Genomic DNA, 24,100 nt, shown 5'->3' on the forward strand with positions numbered 1-24,100 from the left:
AGAGGAAAATACCATGCCCAATGTTTCATTGGTTTGAAAAAACATGTATCCAAAGAAGTTAATGCTACGTGAATTGATTTCTTTCCAAAAGAAAATAATTTAGAAGCGAATTGTCAATGATACTGGTCAATGCCTTCATAGATGAACAAATGCTTTACAAAGCAGGATGCTTCCTATGGTGCTGATCCCTTGAAATATGGGAGGGCACTGGACCAAGTGGGAATTGGTGAGATTAGGTTCAACGCTGGCCTTGCACTGTACCTGATTTTGCTCTTCATTAAAGTCATGAAGTTTAATATCAGGTGGGTGTATACCTAGTGTTCTACCTATTCCTGCCAGTTTTCCACCAGACATGCAAGGATAACATGTCCCCCACATCTCTGGAAAACAATCAATTATGGTTGAACAATGCAGGTTGTAACGTTAGAATGGTGCCCTGAAGTTTCAGTACATTCCCTTAGAGGTTAATGAAAAGACTTTACAGAGAGTTTTCATCTCAGAGTTTTAGACTTGGTCATCCCTTGTAGATGATTATTTTTGTCAGTCAGAGTCCATGATAGCACACATTGTACAGGAAAGAAGAGGCTTGCTTTTCTTGTTTATATTGAACTTCACATTTTTTTACTTTGTGTCTTTACCTCAAAAGCTACCAACACCATGCATGAATTGTATTTTGTTCCTTATTGTAGCAAACAATGCCACCGAATATTTTCTTGAAGTAGCACTCAGAATTATAATTATTCTAGTATACTTGCTAATGACACAAAGATTGGTGGAACGGCAAATTGTGCGGAGGGTGTGGAAAGTCTGCAGAGGGATCTAGGTAGGCTGAGCGAGTGGGCGAGAACCTGGCAGATGGAATACAATGTTGGCAGGTGTGAGGTTATCCACTTTGGTAGGAATAATGGTAGGAAGGACTACTACTTACAGGGCGAAAAGCTGCAGCATGCTATGGTGCAGAGGGACCTGGGGTCCTTGTGCATGAGTCGCAAAAACCCAGCCTGCAGGTGCAGCAGGTGGTCAGGAAGGCAAATGGGATGCTGGCCTTCATAGCGAGGGGGATTGAATATAAAAGTAGGGAGGTCTTGCTGCAACTGTACAGGGCACTGGTGAGGCCGCAGCTGGAGTACTGTGTGCAGTTTTGGTCGCCGCACTTGCCCAAGGATATTTTGGCCTTGGAGGGAGTGCAGAGGAGGTTCACTAGGCTGATATCGGAATTGAGGGGGTTGAGCTATGAGGAGAGGCTGAATAAACTGGGCTTGTACTCGTTAGAGTTTAGAAGGATGAGGGGAGATCTCATTGAGACGTACAAGATGATGAAAGGGATGGATAGGGTAGAGGTGGAGAGGTTCTTCCCGCTTAGAAAGGACAGCAGGACTAGAGGGCACAGCCTCAAGATAAGGGGGGGTGGGGGGGGGGGGGCAATTTAGAACGGAGTTAAGGAGGAACTTCTTCACGCAAAGGGTGGTGAATCTCTGGAATTCTCTGCCCGTTGAAGTGGTTGAGGCTTCCTTGCTAAACATATTTAAGTCGCGGGTAGATAGGTTTTTGGTAGGCAAGGGGATTAAGGGTTATGGGGAGAAGGCGGGAAAGTGGAACTAAGCCAATTCAGATCAGCCATGATTTTATTGTATGGCGGGGCAGGCTCGAAGGGCTAGATGGCCTACTCCTGCTCCTATTTCTTATGTTCTTATGGAGTAGTCTCAGAAGTCAAAGTCCATATGTGCCAAATCTGTAACATGCATCCTATATATATATATTTATGACGACAGTATGCACTTCTTTATTAATAATCTATTATTTATCACAATGTAACAGGATTTGATGTCAAATGTTACACTAAAAAAAATTCTGTTCCTGCATGAAAAACCTTCTACCCCCTGTGAAGTTTAAATAGTGCTTGTCATTTCTACTCTTAAGTGATAACTAGGAATCAAAGGACGCAAATTACAGAGTAATTACAGAAAGTGACATTAATACCTATTTGATATCCATATTCAGTGGATTTCTGTTTCTGTTCTAAACTCACGTAGCTCTATTGCCACTAAAAAGTATAGTGGTTACTAGTAATTAATGACAAATGGGACTATCTTTAAAAACTTAAAGACTGAAATGGTATCATTAATTTGAGAATGACATTCAAACAGTAATATACTGCTTAAATTACTCTGTGTTATAGGCTGAAGATCAGAGGTTTAACTGAAAGGTTAGAAAAACACCCTAGAAAAAATACTGCTTTTAATAGCAAAAACATGCAGCAAAGGAAAAATCAATACTGATTGGTTGCATAAGTACTACAGTATTTTCTTAGTGAATATCACTTGAAGTAGGACTGCAAGATGTATTACAAATAGCAAGTATGACAGTTGTCCACTAATATCTGATAGTTTGCCCTTTGAGTGGTGACCTGTGCACAAGGATTCACATGAACATTCTGAGCCCCAAATTTCATACCTTCCCCAACCGCTTTTTAAGGAAGCGAGTTTGATTTTAAATATGCATCACTTAATAAAGCATAAGTTTTCCGGGGTGAAGACAATGCAAAAATTTGAGGATGCCAATTTGATCAGCTTTTTAATCCCTTTAAAAGTTTATCACAAAGTCGTGTTAGCAGACAAAAGGAACAACAAATAACTGTCTTTTAAGTACAAAATGTAGAAGCATAAAGAGATCTCTCGGCATCTAAAAAGGCAAAGATAGGTTAAATTTGAGATAAAATCCTGCATCAAAACTGGAATGGGGAGCTTGATGCGTCCCTGTATAGTACTTAATAAAATAAAGAGCAAAGCTAAGGACAACATGGAAGACATGAGTAACATACAATAAGTATGCACACAAATAAACTGCTTTATTAGCTTGTAAATTTTCTTGTTTAAACAGATTGGAAAGGTGTGAAAATGCTGGATTATATTCAAAATCAATTTAAGCAGGCTAAGTAAAGACTTAGAAAGGCAGATATGAGCAAAATGTGAAGTATCAATGAGAAAACTGAGGAAAAAAACTGGAGAAATTGTTGAAGTTGAAGCTGCAGAAATCAGTGCTCAGATCGGGTGGTTGTAGAGTACTCCAGAGGAAAATGAAATACTCTTGTTGAGATCTCTGTTGAGCAATTTAGAAGGAATGATCGAAATGTTGATAACTTGATGAACTGAAAGGGTAAGCCATGTGGAGATTAGAAGCATTCTCAAGGATAGGTCAGAGAAATTCACATACTATCTTGAAAAAGATGACCTTCCTGGCAAGATTATTGTCTACAGTGTCAACAGAGAAAAATCAGGGAATCAAATATACATAATTAAAAATATTGCATGTAACAAACACATCACCTATAAAATGCACATTAAAGTCCGCATAGCGTGAAAAATACTGTCAGCCGTGTTGATTAACTCAAATGCAGACAGATACAAATAGCTGTCAATTATAAATGCTGATAACCATAAATAAAGAGCTCACATGGAACCAAATAATTCAATCATTCAATTTATTTCCAAACAAGTACGAGCAGCCACCAGCCACAAATCAATCACGTTGCTCAAGTTATTTTTCTCAAATCAATTTCCACTGACATTTTCAATTCCAGTCACGTTATAGTCATATTTAATGCAAAATTTAAATCATTTGAAAAAAAACTTGCTCATATCTGAAAATCAGGGTTTGAGAAGTCTCCAAAAACTACCTTCACACAATCCCGTTCCTCTAATTAACTTTTAACCTGTGTGGTTTTATGTTCAGTCATGTCCTCCATACTGACCCAGTTAGAATTTGCCAGGTGCAAATATAGAAGCATGTGCCAATTTTCTTCAGTGATATCGTAAAGAAAAATATATGCCAACTAAAAGGGAACATCACATTGCTTGATCAGGTATGATCATGTCATGATGTTTCAGCTACTATTACTCAAGAACAGATTGTGAAAAGGCTACAATTGAACTGTACAGTTTAAAAACAATGTCTATTTAATAGAGCTGAATGGGGAGTTTCCATGCTAATACAAAGTAGAAAGATTTGCAATGAGTTTCTTTGCTAACACAAAGTAGAAAGCTTTGCACTGAATATTAGCTAAATCTCAATAACATTGCCACCTACAGGTATAACACATATACTGCACATGTATGTTGGCATTTTTAAAAATCAGTATTTTTCCATGAGATCATCATGGGCGCAATCTTACCGGCTCGCTACACTGATTGACTGGTAAGATAGCACGGGAGGCCAAAAATCTGATTCACACCCTATCCTCCCAGCCCCTTTTTACCAATGAGAAAGGCTTGGGCGTGAAGCCTATTCACATAAAAATTACTAAATTAAAAAGTATTCATCTAGTTCAGCATGGCTGCTTCTGCCTTCGCCGACGGAGAATCACTATTGCTCTGCAGTAGCAGGGACCAGTTGCCATGGCCATGCTGAGGGAATCGGACACCATGGAAGCCTCCGGGTCGCAGGGGGCATGGAAGCCAGTGTCTACTGGGCAATGCCAACCTGGCAGTGCCCACATAGCACTTTGGCAATGCCTGCCTGGGCACCATAAGTGTGCTGGGAACAGTGCCAAGTGGGTAGGGCCTGAGTAGGGGTGGGACTATGACGGGGGTTTGCACAATAATGGTGGACTTATGCAGGAGAGGGTGCTCTGCAAGGGGGTGGTCGACAGAGGGAGCTCTGACAAGAGGAGGCTGTGCAGGGGAAGTGTGCATGGGAGATGGGTAGGGGGTGCCTGTGGAAGGAGTTGTGACGCAGAGGGGGACATGTCGGTGGATCCAGCAGGGGCTTCATTGGCCTGTGTTGGTATGAAGGGGTGACAAAGCCACCAATGATCGGGGGGTGTCTGATGTCCGTGGGGTGGGGGGGGTCTCTCCTGGTTAGTTAGGAGATTGAGGCACCCAAGCTGAGCTTCTACCTCAACTCACTTCCCCATCCATTATCACTGTCCCTTAATTTCCTGAGAGACCAGAACTCTATGCCAGCCTTGAATATACTCAATTTTAGAGCACCCACAAGCCTCTGGGGTTGAGCATTCTAAAGATTCGCAATCCTCTGAGTGAAGAAATTTCTCTGCATTTCTAACTTAAATGATTGTTTCCTTATCCTGAGACTGTGCCCCCATGTTCTAGGTTCCCCAATTAGAAGAAACATCCACCCTGCCAAGTCCCTTCAAAATATCACATGTTTCAATGAGATCACCCCTCAGTATTCCAAGAGCCAAAAAGAATGGACTCAATTTGTCACCACAGGACCAACCCTCTCATCTCTGGAACACTGAACAAACTCTGAGTCAAGTTTATCCTTCCTTACATATGAATCATTTACAGTACCTCAGCTACGGTATCACCAAAGCCCTCTACAACTGTAGGACTCCTTCTTTGTTCTGGTATTCTAAATCCTTGTAATAAAGACCTATTTGTTACTTTCCTTCCATTTGCTTGCATGCTATCTTTGTTTTTCTTGTATGTGTATAACCAAGTTTCTGTGAATATCAACATTTACAAGTTCCACATCCATTAAAAAAAACCTTGCTCTTCTATTTTTAGTACTAAAGTGAACATTCCCACATTTCCCCAAATTATGAGGAAATTATGCCCACTCAAACTGTTTATATCTCTTTGTAGTCTCTATGTTCTCCTCACAGCTTACATTCCCATCAAGCTTTGTATCATCAACAATCGTGGCTGCACTGTTCTGTGTTTTTTTGTCATTAGCATAGATAGCAAATCATAGAATTGCCACAGTACAGAAGGGGACCATTCAGCCTATCAAATCTGTGCTGACCACAATCACACCCAGGCCCTACTCCCATAATCCCATTTATCCTGCTAGTCTCCCTGACACTAGGGTAAATTTAGCATGGCAACCAACCTAATCTAACCTTTGAGCTATGGAAGGAAACGAGAGCACCCAGGGGAAACCCATGCAGACACAAGAAGAAAATGCAAACTCCATACAGACAGTTACCTGAGGCTGGAATTGAACCTGGGACCATGGTGGATCAGACAGAGTCAACACAGTTTTACAAAAAGGAAATTATGTCTGACCATTATTAGAATTTTTGAGGATGTACTAATAGAGTAGATAATGGGGAGCAAATAGATGTGGTATACATGGATTTTCAAAAAACATCCAATAATTAATACATAGGAGGATGGATTTTAAGGGGTGCCACGATCCCTGCCTGCCTCAGCCAAAAGTAGCTGGGAACCCACCTACTTTATTAATACATCCTCAAAAAATTCTAATTTGTATAACTGTGTTGACTCTGTCTAATCCACCATGATTTTGAGTGCTTTATTAAGAAAACCTTAATAATACCCTTCAGAATTTTCCCAGAGGGAATAAGGTCTGGATGGGATTGTGGTCAGTGCAGGCTTGATGGGCCAAATGGCCTTTTTCTGCACTGTAGGGATTCTATGACCATTGTCAAGTTAGCCTATAGTTCCCCTTTCTCACCTTCCCTCTTTTCTTGAATTTTGTTTATTATCTTCCAATGTATGAGAACTGTAGCAGAATCTAGGGAATTTTAAGAAATCAAAATTAATGCATCCACTATTCTTACAGCAATCGTATTTAAAACACCAGGAGACAAATTATCAGGTCCTGGGGATTTGTTAGCTTTTAATCCCTTGAGTTTTTCTCTCTGCTAATATTTTGTATCACTCTTAGTCCCTTGGTTGCCCTTTGTTTCTGATGTGTAATTTGTGTCTTTTACTGTGAAAACAGACAAAATATATGTTCAATGTCTCTGCCATTTCCTCATTCCCCATGATAGATTCCCCTGTCTCTGTCTCTAAGAGACCAAGCATTGGGAAAAGATGAAGCTGCTTCATTGCATTGGGCTGCACTTTATCCTGCCTGTGATCAACATCATGGAAAGTTTCTAACTAGGGCAATGGATAGGGCAAAAGTTGGGGACTGGTAGGGTTGGAGGGGTCAGGTGAAGGGAAGTTTAGAAATCTAAAGAGAAAAATCGAGGCAATAGGACAGTGTAGCAACTTGGATAAAGACAAGCAGAATGGAACAAGTAAAGATGGAAAATTTAGAGTATATCAGTGGATCAGAGAAGGCAAGATGCAATCCTTGATTGTACTCAGTTCATTGGCCTCAACCGAGACCAGTAAGTCTTGAGTTTTAAACCAGAACCTAGGGTTTTATCTTCCCAATTTACATTTAAAACTACTCAATATTAGGTGTTATTTTATATATTAAAAATACTGAATTAATTGCAAAAAAGAAATATGGTAGTGGCAAGTAATAGTATAGTCAGAAGGACATGCAAAGAATAATGGCTAAAACAATTAAAAAAATTCTTTATCTGACTGCACAAAGCAATCAAAATAAGATAGATAAATTAGTGGCATAAATAGAGATAAATGAGTTTAATCCAATCACCATTACAGGGATAGGGAGCTGGATTTTCAATTGTTGATGGGGACGGGAATAGGTGAGGACAAGATCTCAAAATTCCATTTCTTGAGGACATCACTGGATTCTGTTTTCTCAAGGGTAGTTTGCAATTTTGAAAGTGTCCATCGTGGCGAAGGAGCAGGAAACCCACTCACCAGAAATGAATAATACTAAGTTCCTTAAGGACCTTGTTAAAGGCCTGTCTAGAACAGAATGAGATTTTCAATGTTTTTTCCAAATGAAGCTGACCATGCTAGTGCACAGCTGTTGGGGTCATCACAGGACAAAAGGAAGTTAATTTCCATCCATATATTTTTGTGGAATTTCAGGGCTGTAATTCTCCAGGCATTCATAACCTGCAAGCAAGGAATGAAAATTTGGTGCTCAGCTATATCTCCGTTCACTGCAGCTGGACTGGAGAATCCACCGGCCTGAACAGCTGGAGAATTCCAGTCCAGAAGTCGACTAGCACCAAGTTGAGCACTTTATGCTGTCTTTATTCTCCTGGCACTTTCATGAGCTGCCTGATTTCCTCAGTGCTCTTGTTCCAGACTCTCCCACTAGTGAAAACATCTTACCATCTACCCTCTAAAGCTCCCTCAGGATTTTATAGGTTTGAATAAGGTCACCCCTCACTTTTCTAAACTCCAAGGAATGCAGACCCTGGCTATTTAGCCTCTCTTGATAGAGCAATCCTCTCATTCCAGGAATTAGCCTGCTGAATTTCCTTTGGACTGTATCCTTTTTTAAGTAAGGGGACCAAAACTGTAAGGCATACTCCAGGTGAGACCTCACCAATACTCTGTACAATTGCAACAAAATTTCCCTACTTTTAAACTCAAACCTCTTTTCAATAAACACCAAAATGCTTTTTGCCTTCTTAACTATTTGTTGGATCTGCTTGCTAGCTTTTTGTAATTCATGCACTAGAACATCCAGATCTCTGTGTACTGACTCACCTGCAATTTCTCTCCCTGAATCAAAACCCTTCTTCCACACCACTCTTTGAGCCACTAATTCAATGCTCTAATCTGCTTGACCTTCCATCAATTTGGCCCACTTAATAATCCAGAGATTATTATCCTTGAGGTTCTGCACATTAATTTAAAACCCAGGTCCTTAAATTCCATCTGCAGAACCACATTCCTAGTCTTACCAGTAATATTGGTTCCTACATGGACCACCACAACAAGATCCACACCTCCCACACCAAGGATGGAATTTATTTGCCCTCCCAGGGGTGGGATGGCAAACAGGGGGAGCATAATATCATCTTCCTGCCACGACTGGTATTTTACCAGCAGGAGGAGGTGTCCATGCCACCTGGCAGTCTTTAAGTGGGCTGAGAGAATGTTCCTCTATTTCAGGCACCCTATGCACAACAGAGACTCTGCATGCAAAGTAGTCTCCTGCCTTAACCCCATGTTTCCCCACCTCTGCCCTATCAAACCTAATCCTCCAATCCCTCACTTCAGCCTGCCACACTGGCTCTTGCTTAACTCTGGACTTACCTAGATATCCAGCAACATGGTTCTTCTTCATTGGGAACTGCCTGTAATCCCAGCAATGGTGTCAAGAGGAAACAGGCTCTGAACAATTTTGCTTCTATTAGCAACCTCATTTAGCTAATGGCGAGCTCAATAAGGGTGGCAGGTGAGTGAAGGTTTGGCTGGATATGGGGAGAGATGGGGTAGGTGGAGGGTAGGTGAGGTGGAGTTTGGATGGGTAAGGGATAGGGGGAACTACATTTTAAAATACTTCTAAAATACTTTTTGAAATGCACTTAAATTCTTTCTGAGGCCTCCCCAATAATTCTCAACGTTGACTACATATTTATGGGCCGATGTATTTAAGAATGAATGGAATGGAGATGTTTCATGTAACCAGCCCCTTCTGTAATTGGTTTACCTCCACACGTGCCTCAGGTTTGCTTAATTGGGTTCCAGACCCCTCCAGCCAATTAAGGCCCTGGCAACTGCATGATTGGAACATAGGAAGAAGGAGGCAAGTTCAGCCCTTCAAGCCTACTTCACTATTCAATCAGATCATGGCTGATCGCTCCCTGGTCTCAAATCCGTCTCACACCTGTTCCCCACATCCCTTTTTTATTAGAAATATAGCTATCTCATCCTGCTTCCTGATAGACTGAAGACAGAGGTGTAACACAACTCTTGTTTGCTAACTCTTGATTCCTACCTTCAACTGGAAAATTCCGGACCTCGTTTCGTACGCAGACAGCACTATCTATTCCTCTGACAATGCTATCTCTCACCACTATCAAATTTCTTTTTAGTCCCCAACTTGAATGGCTTATTGACAAACAACCTAATGCAGTTTGAGTTTGAATGTTGCAATTCACTTATTATTACCACAGTTTTGATATAAAGTATTTTCATTGAAGAAGTATCTGATATGCCATAGTTTTTTTATGTATACTGGGAGAATAAAACCTCAGGAAACTTTGATCTAAAACTCAAGGTCTATAACTTACTGCAGATCTCTGCTGAGATCAATCAAATTAGGACAGACCATTTAGCATAGCTCAGAGCTGTTGACTTTACCGCTGAACAATTTCTACATAATGTTTAAGTCCTGTGCTTTTCATATAATGTTACTGATATTAATAATAATTTTAATTGCATACATAACATTTGAAATAGTTGTTGCAAATCATCATCAAAAGTAAGACAGCCAACTACATGGAAGAGAATATAATTTCAGTTATCCTTGAAGAATAGGAAAAAGTGAAAAAGAATACTTCTTTAATACAAGGTCAGAAATAGATATGTTGCCACGATTCCACAAGTTAGATTAGAAAGTTCTGGAGTCTTTGCATAGTGCTGATGACAGCAGAGTAGTTCAGGCTGAAGTTATAGAGCAGATCAAGTTGAAAACATGCTCTCACCTTTGTCTGAAGTTTTCTTTTCTTTTTTCTCTTTCTTGATCTTATTGTTTTTTTCTGATATTTTGGTGCAAGAGATGTCATTTTTTCCTTGTTTATTAAGATCTTTTTGTATTTGTAACTCATTTTTATGATCTGTGGAGTGTTTTTTAACATTTGAAAGACTTTCCTCATGATTTTTAGATATTTTTTCTGATGTATCAGATTTATTATTGGCTAATTTCTTTGCACCTTGTGATAGCCAGCTAGATAGGGACTTTTTTCCTTCATTATCTTTTTTTTGCCTTTCATTGTCCAACACTACTGCAGTTTGGTTAGTTGCTTGGTTATCCCCATAATCAAACATTGATAACTTCCTTTTGCCCTTTTTATGCACTTGCTCTTTCTGTTTATTTATAGCTGCAGATTCATTGTTTTGCATTTCACTATTTGAGCCTTCAGTATTATGTTTATTAGACTTGGCTGAACTATTCCTTTTGTCTTGTAAAGGTAGATCATTCACTTCGTTGTTGATCTTCTTCAGACCTACATCAGATGACATACGTTTGAACATTTCAGTCTCTTCCTCTGTTGTTTGAGATTCTGATGCTTGTGCAGCACTGCTGCAATCTGAAATAGTATAATTATCTTTCTTAAATATTGATCCTTCGCAATCTTCATGATTCTTTCTTTTCACCTTTAGACTTTCCTTGACTTGTGTGCTGTTTAACTTCTTGGATTCCGTGAAGTCACTTTTTGATGTTTTGTGTTGTTGAACTTCATGTAGCCCCACATTAACATCTGAAACATCTGTGTATTGTGGAGAGGAAATCTTTTCCACTGGTTTATAATTATAATCCCTTGCACTTGTCTCTGCAGAAACATCACTTCTTAAACTATAAACTGAAGATTGGTTTTGTAACTGCTTTTGCCTTTTTTCTTCTTTATCATCTGATACAATGTACCTTGCAGTATCGTGCAACTCTCCTGAATTAACACAAGTTGATGCCCAGTTTCTTATTTTTTCTCCTTCTTCAACAGACCATTTATTTATTTCAACTTCTGAGTCAATGTATGGAGATGCTGCACCTTCACCTGCACAAACTTCAGAAGATTCCTCTTCTGTACGTAAACCATTTAGCATTTGTGTTACCTGCTCTGTAACTGAATCAGCCACAGTATACCCAGCCTTCTCAACTGCATCACTCAGGTCCTCTACAACACTGTTAAGTTGCTCTACTAAAGAGGACACTGATGGCAGAGTCAGGCTTTGTTGAAAACTCTTGAAAAACGACATTTAATCAAGCAGTCTTGTTATCCCCAAGAAAGCAAAACACCATTCAGATGCATAGTGTAATTGGTTAATGTTGCCAAACTGGTCATCCTTTTCAGCTTACCTCTGTTAGTAAATAAATGCAAAAGGGTTTAAAATTTGTTATATGATGTCTAGTAAACATTTAAGTGCAAACTTTCAAAAATTAACCTAAAATCAGCATTGGCATATTTATTAATAAGCCAGTGGCCTATAATCCTTAACTCAGATTTAAGAATAAGATGTTTTTGTGGAAAGAAATAAAAAATATGAGCTCTATAGACTAATACAGAAGACTTGGATTTGCAACCAGCTGGCATGTTGATCTTGAGGTATCACGAAGAGGCACTTTATCAACATCAGGCCCAATATTCTCATCTTTCTATTATGGACAGGCCTGCCCAGTGTATAAATGGGAAATCAGGCACCTATCCAATGATTTTACATCCACTGATTTCCCAGTGGTAACCCAAAATTGGCAAATTAACACCCATTACTCCTCGCCCATTATATTTTGGAAACTTTTTGGACATTTGGAAATCTGTAGATGAGGTGTTGTCAGATATTTGTTTCTTATTTTACCATTAGAAACATGCAAAATGTAGGAATCCATGTAGCAGTAATATTGGGTATGATGGTTGTAGAATTATAAAGAGTAAATTATTTACAGAACAAAGAACCATTGAAATATGACTCACTATTGTGATGTAATTACAGTTATCTTGAATTGTATTCAAGAATTGAATAGAATAAAAATGGCCTCCAGATTATCAAGTATTTTATTCAATAGAATGATAGAATTCAAAAGAATTTCTTTCAACTGGGATTTGAAGACTGACATTTTAAAATAATTAATAGGATATTTTATTTCTAACAACTTCGAAAAGAAATTGAGTTTAAAAAAATTGATTTGCTCATACTGGCCTTGTTCTAGCACAGTAAACATTTTCCACTTTTAGAAAAATAAAAACGTTAGGACCTAGAATAAAGCACTTACGATTATTGTCTTGTAAATCTTTGTTGGCCCTGTATTCTGCATCAAGGCACGGAAACTCTCCTATATTCTCAATGCACAGTCTTTTGTTGATATATAGAAAGAGGAGGATCATGAGAATGACAATCACTCCAACAGCAGAGAGAAAGCCAACTGCTTCTGGAGATACTGAAAGAGAATGAAAAATGTTAAAATAATATCTCCAAGTCACCCTATGGGCATTGCAAGCAAATGTATATTTATATAAATATGGATTGTCACCAAAAAGTGTCAACCTTGGCTCAGCGCCAACATTCTTATCATAATAAGAAAATTGTGGATTCAAGCTCTAGTCAAGAGAATTCACTACCGTAATCTTCAGTGCACTGACTACCAAGGAGGGTTATCTGTGGCCAGAACTGGAGAGTGGTGAGACCACATTTGGAATTTTGTGTGCTGTTCTGGTCACCTCACTATAAGAAGGATGTGGAAGCATTGGAGAGAGTGCAGAGGAGATTTACCAGGATGCTGCTGGCTTTGGAGGGTAGGTCTTATGAGGAAAGGTTGAGGGAGCTGGGGCTTTTCTCTTTAGAGCAGAGGAGGATGAGAGGTGACTATTTCCTCAGGTGGATGTAGCTGTTATTAGGGGGCATAACTATAAGGTTCATGGTGGAAGACATAAGAGGGATGTCCGAGGTAGATTCTTTACTCAGAGAGTGGTTGGAGTGTGGAATGTACTGCCTGCTATGATAGTGGAGTTGGACACTTTAGGAACTTTCAAGCAGTTATTGGATAGGCACATGGAACACGCCAGAACGATAGTGAGTGGGATAGCTTAATCTTGGGTTCGGACATAGCTTGGCACAACATTGAGGGCCGAAGGGCCTGTACTGTTCTACGTTCTATGTGCTAACCTCAAGTGCTGCAGAAGGAAGACTGACGATCATGGAGACAAGGGAGCTGGAGTGGTGGCAATTAGGTGTGTGTTTCTATATGGATCGGGTGGAGCACTCCTACTGCTCTCAGATCCAAGTTCACTAGGAATAACTTACCTCTTTTGTTGCAGACTATCTGTGAGGTTGGATTACTTGAACACTACCACTGATGGTGTTCGGATCTCTTGCAGAAGGAAGCCCCTTATTCACACATGCAAACATTCAAAATTTGCTTCAGGTTTAAATAAAGAACAGCAACTTTTTTCTATTTAAGACCAGGGAAAAGAAAATCAAAAGTGATGCAAAACTCGTTGTCCACTTATTACTGAATTACTCAATTTTTGGGTTAATGGTCATTGACCAAAAAGGTAAAGCAACAACATCTATGGAAGGTATAACTTTTCCAAGGCCTAACTTCACATACTGTTGTTGCATTTTGAGAAATTTTAAAATACTAGATCATCACACACAGTGCTGCTGATAGGCTAAGGTGGGAGTTGAGCTATGTGTCTTCTATATCGGGAAGTTTGATTTTGCACTTACAGAATGTCATAATGCATCTTTAAGAGGTTCCCCACGCAATAAATTACTTTTGGATATAGCGACCACATTTATGTAAACAAACATGGGAAGTTTTCCATGAACATGGCAAGCTTTCCATTCAGCAAGGCTGCATCCCATTGAATGTTTCTGTTGTGCTTGATGAACATAAAAACATAATAAGAACATAAGAAATAGGAGCAGGAGTAGGCCATCTAGCCCTTCGAGCCTGCCCCGCCATTCAGGAACGCTCACTATTAAAAATAAAAGCAGGGAAAATTACCCTTACTGGTTTCAAATTGTTCTCTGGGATCTTTAATTTCATCTGAAGTTGTATCCAACAATCCAGAACTCATTATTACAGCACTTAAGTGACAGCATAAATTATAGCCTGGATTTTGCAGGCAGCAGTTAAGGAACAGTGCTTGCCATTCACCTTGATATCAGCTGCACACAAAGTTTTAACAGGCTTCTGTATGGAGACTTGTTCTACTCCAACGTCTCATCCAGAATGCAGTGCTCTACAAGGATCAGTGGTATCTGAGAGCACAGCAAGAACTGACCAGGCTTTTCAACCAGATTGAAGAATCCATAGAGACCAAAACAGGAGGTGTAAATTGGAATTATATTGGGTACAGAAAGTGATTCAAAGATTGTAGGAGGCATATGGGATTAAGTGAGAGATAATACAAAAACCCAGGTCTTCTGGTCAGCAGTGGAGTGGGAACACACCACTGACAATTTTCGAAACTGTGACATTATCTTTTCACACTGGAGTCTTAGGACCTCCATTCCTGGCTGCAGAGTGGATCCAACAACAAGGTGTGAGGCAATTTCAACGATACCAAGCCCCTTTCACGTGATAAACTAGAGACACACCTCTTGAGGTCTGTCTTCAGTTCATTAAATTTCACTGTTTTTGAATATTCCAGTCTTTTTTTTTTAATTGTGGGTAATTCCCACCCTGTCAGCCCTACCATTACTGATACAGCTCCTCTCCATGTACCAGAACACTACTAATACCCCAGCATCTCTGACACTGCTCATCCACAGCCTCATGCAACCTCTCACCACCAACACTACTCAAAACAGCATCCACCTCCCTGACACTGCTCATCCAGTCCCACACCCAAGGGAATTTCATCCAGCTCACTCTTATTAAACCCAGCAGAGCCTAAGCTTAGAGGGCAGATGCAATTTGCATTTTGGATCTCCTGAAAACCCCAAGACTTGAGCAAATGAAAGCAATTAGATCACTTGGGTTTGAATACCATTTTAAGACTGGCTCGATGCTTCCTGACTGGAAATCTGATCTTTCCTTTCATAACTATTTTTTGGCTTGCTTCAAACCTCATGCATCCCCTTTCAAAATGACAAGGTTCCACTGCAACATTCATAGCAGAACGGTCACCTTTTTGACACAGGTGCTCATTCTCAATATTAAAACAACTCACCTTCAAGACTTGGGGAACAGTCAAAAGTGAGTTAAAGTGCCAACAGATGTCCTGCATCACGGTATGTTCAACCATTTAGAGGCACTGAGATTTCATGTGTTGAAATTTACAGATAGCAGTTTTTATTGTAAGTATGTAACTCTCTTTCCTCCTTTAAGACACTCCTTAAGCTCTACTTTTTAACCAAACTGTTGGTCATCTGCCCTCAAAGCTATGGTTCATTTATAAAATTTGATTGATAATGTACCTGAAAATCACTAAGAGTTTTTACTACATTAAAGGTGCTACATAAATGCAAGTTGTTGGTGTTATTGATTCAAAGGAGGTATGTCTAGTCTTACAGTAATTTTTAAATAAATTACCCAGACCAAATATTTTATGGAAGAAACATTTCCTTCTTGCATGCATTTTGCAGCAGTAAAGCATGCAAACAGGATCAATGCCACAGAGCAATCTGTACTATGAGTACCGGTCATATCAAAAGAGTGGCTGCTTAGACCCTTGTGGCAGCTGCCAAGAAAATGCATTAGGTCTCTTGTATATCAAATTGAGATGTCCAGCATCTGTTTCAAGACAGCTGCCAAACATCAGGCCAAGACAAGTAAAGAAAAACAGACACTTGGGTATGTACCCCAAAGTATATTTTTTCAACCTTTCCCTTGCTTTACTGGCCCCCAAGAATTTAAAAGTAGATTGACCCTGCTTTTATTATGAGACACAAGCTTCCGGTCTCCCAGCCGTGGTGTACTCTGGTTATTCCCTGAAAACAGGCAATAACCAATTTTACTCGCATTGTATTTCCCTTCATGCCAAGTGGTTTCACCGACATCAGTGTTATTTTCTGACCCTAACAATTCTTAAACAGCAGGCTGCAATCAGATCACAGTTGCCCAGTGGAGCTGCACACTTATCCCTTTGTAACTTACCTCAGTTGCCTGGCTGTTCAATGCAAGGAGAGAGTGAAAACAATGGCTCTACATGAACTACACAAAGAACAAATTAATTGGACATATCATCTGCAAGATAATATATTTTAAGCAGTACTTCCTTGAAATCTAATTGGATTTTGTAATAATTTCTTGGATAAATGGAGTCAGAAACACTTCATAAAAAGTTGCAATAACTTTATCATAGAACCATCAAATCCACACCGACCACAATTCCACCCAGGCCCTATCCCCAAATCTCTACATATTTTACCCACTAATTCCTCTAACCTACGCACCTCAGGACACTAAGGGGCAATTTTAGCATGGCCAATCAACCTAACCCACACATCTCTGGACTGTAGGAGGAAACCGGAGCATCCGGAGGAAACCCATGCAGACATGAGGAGAATGTGCAGACTCCACACAGACAGTGATCCAAGCTGGGAATTGAACCCAGGTCCCTGGAGCTGTGAAGCAGCAGTGCTAACCACTGTGCTACCATGCCACCCAATAACATTACAACATAGAAGATAATTCGCTTATTTTAATTCTCTCAACATATTTCAAAACAGTGAGATATTTTGTATGCTCTAATCTCACTTTAAAATGTAACTATTTCCATCTTATACTGCACATTACTGTTCATAATTAGTAGTACATGTGAGTTCATCACTCATAGTATCAGATGCCTGTCACAATACTTCATTATGCTGCTCACCTTTCACTTCGTCGAGGTAGCAGGATCAATTTCACCGCTACCTGTATCACCCTGACACTTTCCACAAATTGTACAGCAGTTAAAAGTAGTTTGGCATCCAAAGGCAACTGGAAAATTCAATCAGGGTGTCTGGCAGGGTGACTGATCCTTTACATACCTTTGGAACGGGCTATTTCTAGCCTGTACTACCATGGCTTGTGGACAGGTTTAGGAAGCAATATTGGCTGAGCTGTCTGATAAGAAAACAACATCTGGATCCAAATCACACTTATTAGGTCAATGCGCGTTTGCAACAGAAACAATGGTCACCTAAATCAAGGCCTGCTTAAAATAACAAGATGGCCTCCATCTGAACCTTAGTGATTTTTGTTCATAATTTCCATTGTACTTCTGCCCCCTTTACACCAAAACAAAGGGACTGTAGGTAGATGAAAATTGGTCCTATATATTGTAATATGAATTTTGAACTACTTCTACCAAGATCATTTTGGGACAGTTATTTCATAGAGCTATTTTCAATTAATTAATTTCCATGAAAAATGTCTTCATATGTAAGGGCATATTTTGTATTCAAAGCTGAGCTGAATTTTTAATAAACACTACAAAATTTTCTATGTAGTTGCTCATGACAATCCAAGATCTGCAGTGCGGTTTCTGATGGTTACCATGGTTCCAATGCATTCAAAATGTGGTATCACTGTAGTACAGCAAATTTAATGAAGGAATAATACACCTGTTTGAATGAAGGTAAAATATTACATGCCTTATTATTATTCACCTATCAATTTGCTTAAGATGTAATTAATGTTGATCCTCCCAAATACTCTTATTCCTGGCAATTTACATTAACATATATCTATATTCGTTAAAGCTGCAAGTATGCTTTTTTTAATGCTTTCCTCCTTCCTTTCCAAAATCCTCTTTCTTTCTCTGTGATTTACATAATGCAAAACACTCAAGTTTTTTGTGTCACGCTGAAAAGAAACAAAAGAAGTCATGTGCAACATACAAGAGAAAAGGCCCATCAATAGAGATCTTGGCACTTTAAACTCTGCAACTGACAAAAAAAACTGGGCAGGAATAAGAATGTCACTGACTGGATTTTAGGTGTTCCTCAGCTTCAAACCTACCAGCAGGTAAAATACAGTGAGTGGTCTCCTGCCATCTACCTATCCACCTGATTAAAATTTTACAAGGTGGGACGGGGAGGGATGGGAGTGTGGTCTGTGCAGGGTGGCACTGGGCTTACTGGAGTCCTTAAGCATCAACTAACGGCTACTTAAAGGCTTCATCCTGGTGGTATTTTACCCACAACTGGAGGAGCCCCACACCATACGAGAGATGTGGCAGCTTTAGCTCTATGAGCTGGTATTGGGCAAGGAGTTGGGCTTCCTTTGTGAGATTCCCCAGCCCATCAGAGACATTCTCCTGTCAAGAACATTCCCTCAGTTATCCCATCCCTCTCCTCCCCAGGCTCTTGAACCAAGTTCCCCAACCTCTCATGCTCTTCACCAAAACACGCAACTCCAGACTTAGCTGAGCTCCTCAACCTGGTACAATCCTGGCTGGCATTGCTGGGAACTACAGAGCTGCCTGCCATCCAATTGACCAGCAGCTCTTAAAGATGAGACTTCTTCCCAAAGCTTTGTCTTGAAGAAATTAACCCCATCATCCAGAGGAACAAGAGGCAAGATGGACATAAGAACATCAGCACCTGCAAACTCTCCTCCAAGTCATACACCATCCCAACTTGGAAATATACCCACCATGATTCTGGATGAGGATGTGTCAGGGATGTTTCTCCCCACAATAGTTATTTAACTGCCTGCCACATTCAATTTTGTCTGTTACCATTCACAATAGAAAATGCACATCTGCAGAGGATTGATCAAATCCACTGTTTGTGGCAGTGCTTTGCTCTGACTATAGCGTGCTGCTTCCACTATTCATCATGTTTATAGTCCTGTGGTGCAGCTTCACCAGGTTAGTACTTCACTTTTTTGTATAGCTGGTGCTCCTGGCATGCTTTCCCATACACCTCATTGAACTAGGATCAGTCCCTTGATTTTATGGCAATAGGAAATTGAGAGATATCACAGGCTTTACAGATTGTAGTGGAATACAGAGTCTCATGGACGCACAGTTTTGAGCTGCCTGATCTGTTCTAAATCTATCTCATTTAGCAAGTTGGTAATGCCACACAACATGATGAAGCATGTCCTCAGTGTGAAAACAGGACTTTGTCTTCACAAAGTGGTCAATCACGTCTTGATTAAAGACACAGATAAGAGCCAAAGACCATAAAACTCCTAATTACAAGTAAAGTTTCAGGTGCACAATATAAAGAAGACTTCCACTGAATCATGCACAGCTGTTATAACAAGCAACAATAGACGTGGGAGGACATGGCAAGTTAATATACTATTGGTCCGACATATAGCCATCATACTCATAGAATAGTTTCATAGAATTTCTACAGTGCAGGAGGAGGCCATTCGGCCCACCAAGCCTGCATTGACAACAATCCCACCCAGGTGCTATGCCCAAAATCCCATGTGTTTACCCTAATAATCCACGTATTTACTTTGATAATTCCCCCTGTCACGAAGGGTCAATTTAGCATGGCTAATCCACACATCTTTGGAGTGTGGGAGAAAACTGAAGCACCCAGAGGAAACCCACACAGACATAGGGAAAATGTCCAAACTCCACACAGACAGAAACCCAAGGGTGGAATTGAACCCAGGTCCTTGGCACTGTGAGGCTATGGCACCGTGCCACCAAGGACCCAGATGTCTGGAGGATGGTAGATAGTAAAGAAGAAGAACACTTGCTTGATGGCATTTTAATTAGGTAGATATGCACAAGTTGTAATTGGACAAATATACCCTCATGTAAAGCTAATCAAAGCTAAAGCACACCAGAATTGTAGAGAGGAGATAGCTTGATCATGGGATTGGACATAGTTCGGCACAACATTGAGGGCCGAAGGGCCTGTACTGTGCTGTAATGTTCTATGTCCTAATCAATTGTTGTGAGTGGATATAGATAACTTTCATACAAATGTACATCTCTGATTGGTATATGCTAATTACTTGTAATCAAATCCGGAGGTATATCTGTTCATGTAACTCTGTATCTAATGCTCCAGATTGTGCCACTAGCTGGCGTGCTGAAGCCCTTGCTATAGCTTATAATAAATGGCCAACTTCAAAACTTCAAAAATCTTCATCTTGTCTCTTGAGGGGAACAAGGTCTGAAAGCAATCACAGCACCACAACACTATCATTGATAGATACATGTCCAACAAGTAGATTGATGAGGGCTAGATGAAGCAGATTTTCCCTTATATTAGCTCTTCCACCACCTGCCTCAGGCTCAGACCAGCAACAAAGTCCTTCAGGACTTGGCCAACTTGCTAAGTAGTAATGTTACCACTCTTAGGGATAGACATGAAATCTGCTGCCCAGGGTACATTTTGCGCCCTGGATACCCTCAGTGCTTATTCCAAATGGTGCTCAACATAGAAGAATACTGATTCATCAGTTGAGGAAAGGCAGTAGGTGGTAATCAACAGGAGATTGCCTTGCCCATGTATGACCTGATGCCATGAAACTTCGTGAGATTCAGAGTCAATGTTGAGAATTCATAGGGGCCACTTCATCCCACTGTATATTTGTTCTGCCCCCTTTGGCTGGTCTATCCTGCTGGTGCGACAGTACATACACAGGGATGGTGACGGAGGACAACAGCCATCACTCCTTCCACTAACTTCCACTACAATTCCTCTACAAGAGTGTCAAAAATGACATTTGGTCACTTCAGGTTTTGTTTTACACTGCTGCACTGGCTCTGTTACCTTGGGTATGATCCTGAATTGGTTAGCTAGAATACCGTCTGGTTCAGGTGCGAGACCATTTACAATATGCAATGTACATTATCTGTGTTGTACACACAGGATCCTGATTTCAATGAGTAGTGAGTTAGTAGCCCAACCACAAGTTCTCAAAGAGAGGTGCTGCTGAACTGATTGTCAGAAAGGGAACATTAGGGGAATAGTAATGATAGTATCATAAGGTTTAGTTTAGCTATGGAATATGAGAGGACGGGGAACATTCCAGAGTAAAAAATACTGACAGGAGGGCTAATTTCACTGGGATGAAAAAAGATCTGTGCTAGGTAAATGGCCTCAAAGCTTGGCAGACAAAAACAGAACAATAAGCTGTCTTTAAAGAGATCACAGAACTGTGACGGCACAGAAAAAGGCTATTTGGCCTATCATGTCTGCACTGGTTCTGCATATGGACAATTCATTTAATGCCATTCTCCCACCTTCTCCTCACAACCCTGCATATTCTTCCTTTCCAGATAACAACCAATTCCCTTTTGAATATTTTGACTGAACCACAATCTCAGACAATCAGTTCAGCAGCACCTCTCTTTGAGAACTTGTGGTTGGGCTACTAACTCACTACTCATTGAAATCAGGATCCTGTGTGTACAACACAGATAGTGTACATTGCATATTGTAAATGGTCTCACACCTGAACCAGATGGTATTCTAGCCAACCAATTCAGGATCATACCCAAGGTAACAGAGCCAGTGCAGCAGCGTAAAACAAAACCTGAAGTGACCAAATGTCATTTTTGACACTCTTGTAGAGGAATTGTAGTAGAGGTGGAGAGACTCTTCCCGCTCAAAAAAGACAGTAGGACTAGGGGGCACAGCCTCAAGATAAAGGGGAGGTGGTTTAGAACGGAGTTGAGGAGGAACTTCTTCACTCAAAGGGTGGTGAATCTCTGGAATTCTCTGCCCGTTGAAGTGGTGGAGGCTGCCTCGCTAAATATTTTTAAGAAGCGGGTTGATGGGTTCTTGATAAGAGAGGGGATTAAGGGTTATGGGGAGAGGGCGGGAAAGTGGAACTGAGCCACAACAGATCAGCCATGATCTTATTGAATGGCGGGGCAGGCTCGAAGGGCTAGATGGCCTACTCCTGCTCCTATTTCTTATGTTCTTATGTTCTTATGTATTCAGACCTTAACTACTCACTGCATGAAAAATTTTTCTCATATCGTTTTTGCTTATTTTGCGAATTTCTTCTCATCACTTCTCATCCTTAATCATTTCATGAGTGGGAATAGTTTCTCCCTATCAATACTGCCAAGACCCCTCATGATTTTAAATACTCCTATCAAATCTCCTTTCAGTCTTCTTTTTTCCCAGTGAAACCAGTTTTAACTTCTCCAATCTATCTTCGTAACTGAACTTCTTAATCATTCTGGAACAAGAGCACATCTTTGCACCCTTGTTTAATGTTTACAATTCCCAATCCTCTGGCACTACCCCGAGTGTAAGGAAGACTGAAAATTTATGGACAGTGTTCCCACAATTTCCACTCATGGTTCCCTCACTGAGATGAATCACATCCAGACCTGGTGCTTTACCAGCTTTAAGTACTGACAGCCTATCCAATAGCTCCTCCTTGTCAGTTTTAAACTACTGTAGTGTCTGAATTACCTCTTCTTCCACCATGTCCTGGGTAGATATTCTTCATTGGTAAAGATAGATGCAAAGTATTAATTTAATACCATTGCTATGCCCTATGCATAAATTCTCTTTTTGTCCTTGAAATTACCTAATTTTCCCTTTTTTTACACTTTTATTATTTTATATGCCTATAGAGGACTTTCAGAGTCCCTTTTATGTTAGCTATCAGTCTTCTTTCACAATCCCAGTTTGCTTCGCTTATTTGCTTTTGTAACCACCTGCTCCCTACCTCCTACCTCCCCACCTCTCCCCGGACCATACTCAGCCTGCTTCTCAAATTTATTCTCTGTCTGCCATCTGTCATAAGCTCACCTTTTCTTCTTTATCTTAATTCCTATCTCTCATGTCATTCAGTGAGCTCTGGATTTGTTTGACCTATCTTTCCTTTTGAGGGAATATCCCTTGATTGTGACTCTCTCATTTAAAGGCATCCATTGTTTAGTTACCTTTTTTTCTCCCAAACTTTAATTCCAGCTTTTTCAACCCACATCATTCTTACCCCATTGAAGTTGATTTCCCCTAGTTAATTATTCTTACTCTGGATTGTTCTTTGTCCTTTTCCATAGCCAGGCTAAACCTTATGATATAATGATTACTGTCCCCTAAATATTCTCCTAACAGTTAATCCATTTGGCCTATCTCACTCTTATGAACCTGGTCTTAAGTGCCTCTTCTTATTGAACTGGAAACATACTGCTGTCGAAAAGATTTCTGAGAAACTAGAAACTCTTTTCCCCTCTCTGCCCTTTTCATTACTACCATCCCAATCAATATTTGGATAATTAAAGTTCCCCATTATAACTTCTCACACCTCTTCGTAATTTCCTTGAAAATCTGTTCATCTGCAACCTTTTCAATACTTGGTGGCCTACAAAGTACACTAAGCAATGTAACTGCATCTTTTTAGTTCCTTAGCTCTAGCCAAATGAGTTCTGTCCTTGACTTCTGTGGGACACCTTTGTTCTCCAGCTACAATGTGCTCCTCAATCAATACCATCACCCCTTCCCTTTTTTCTTCCTGTCCTGTCTTTGCTGAGTATCTTGTGTCCAGGAAAATATTATCCAGCCTGCTCTTCTTTGTACCAGAAGCCATCACAATATCATATTTCATAGCAATTTGTGCCTATAACTCACAAATCTTATTTACCATACATTCTGTATTCACATGCACAGTAACCCTGATGTTGTACTTATTAATCCTCCCCAAATCTGACCTCACCTAATAACATAGTATTCCTATTTCTAGTGTTATCTAGTGTATGATAATGAAGTCTGTGATATTCACTGAGTCGAAATGTGACTCGCCATTGATGACTGAAGTGCACAATCACTTCTTTATTTTATGTAATCGGAGATCCCATTTTGAGCCTTCTCAATAGATTTAAGCTCTCATGACTGTCATGGCTGGGAGCAGGATA

At 40.1% G+C, this 24,100-nt stretch overlaps 1 protein-coding gene across 2 annotated transcripts in view; it reads right to left on the reverse strand.

The window, feature by feature from the left end:
* Positions 1–24,100, reverse strand: part of LOC145351001 (synaptotagmin-14-like) — a 188,465-nt gene that overhangs the window by 128,288 nt on the left and 36,077 nt on the right. For both annotated transcript variants that reach the window (XM_080200576.1, XM_080200575.1), the window contains exon 3: positions 12,583–12,747. In XM_080200576.1, the coding sequence (XP_080056702.1) occupies positions 12,583–12,747 (165 nt within the window). The remainder of the gene's footprint in view (positions 1–12,582; positions 12,748–24,100) is intronic.

The sequence above is a fragment of the Carcharhinus amblyrhynchos genome, chromosome 12, assembly GCF_965287045.1.
Source record: "Carcharhinus amblyrhynchos chromosome 12, sCarAmb.v2.hapA, whole genome shotgun sequence".
In the NCBI taxonomy this organism is placed as follows: Eukaryota; Metazoa; Chordata; class Chondrichthyes; order Carcharhiniformes; family Carcharhinidae; genus Carcharhinus; species Carcharhinus amblyrhynchos.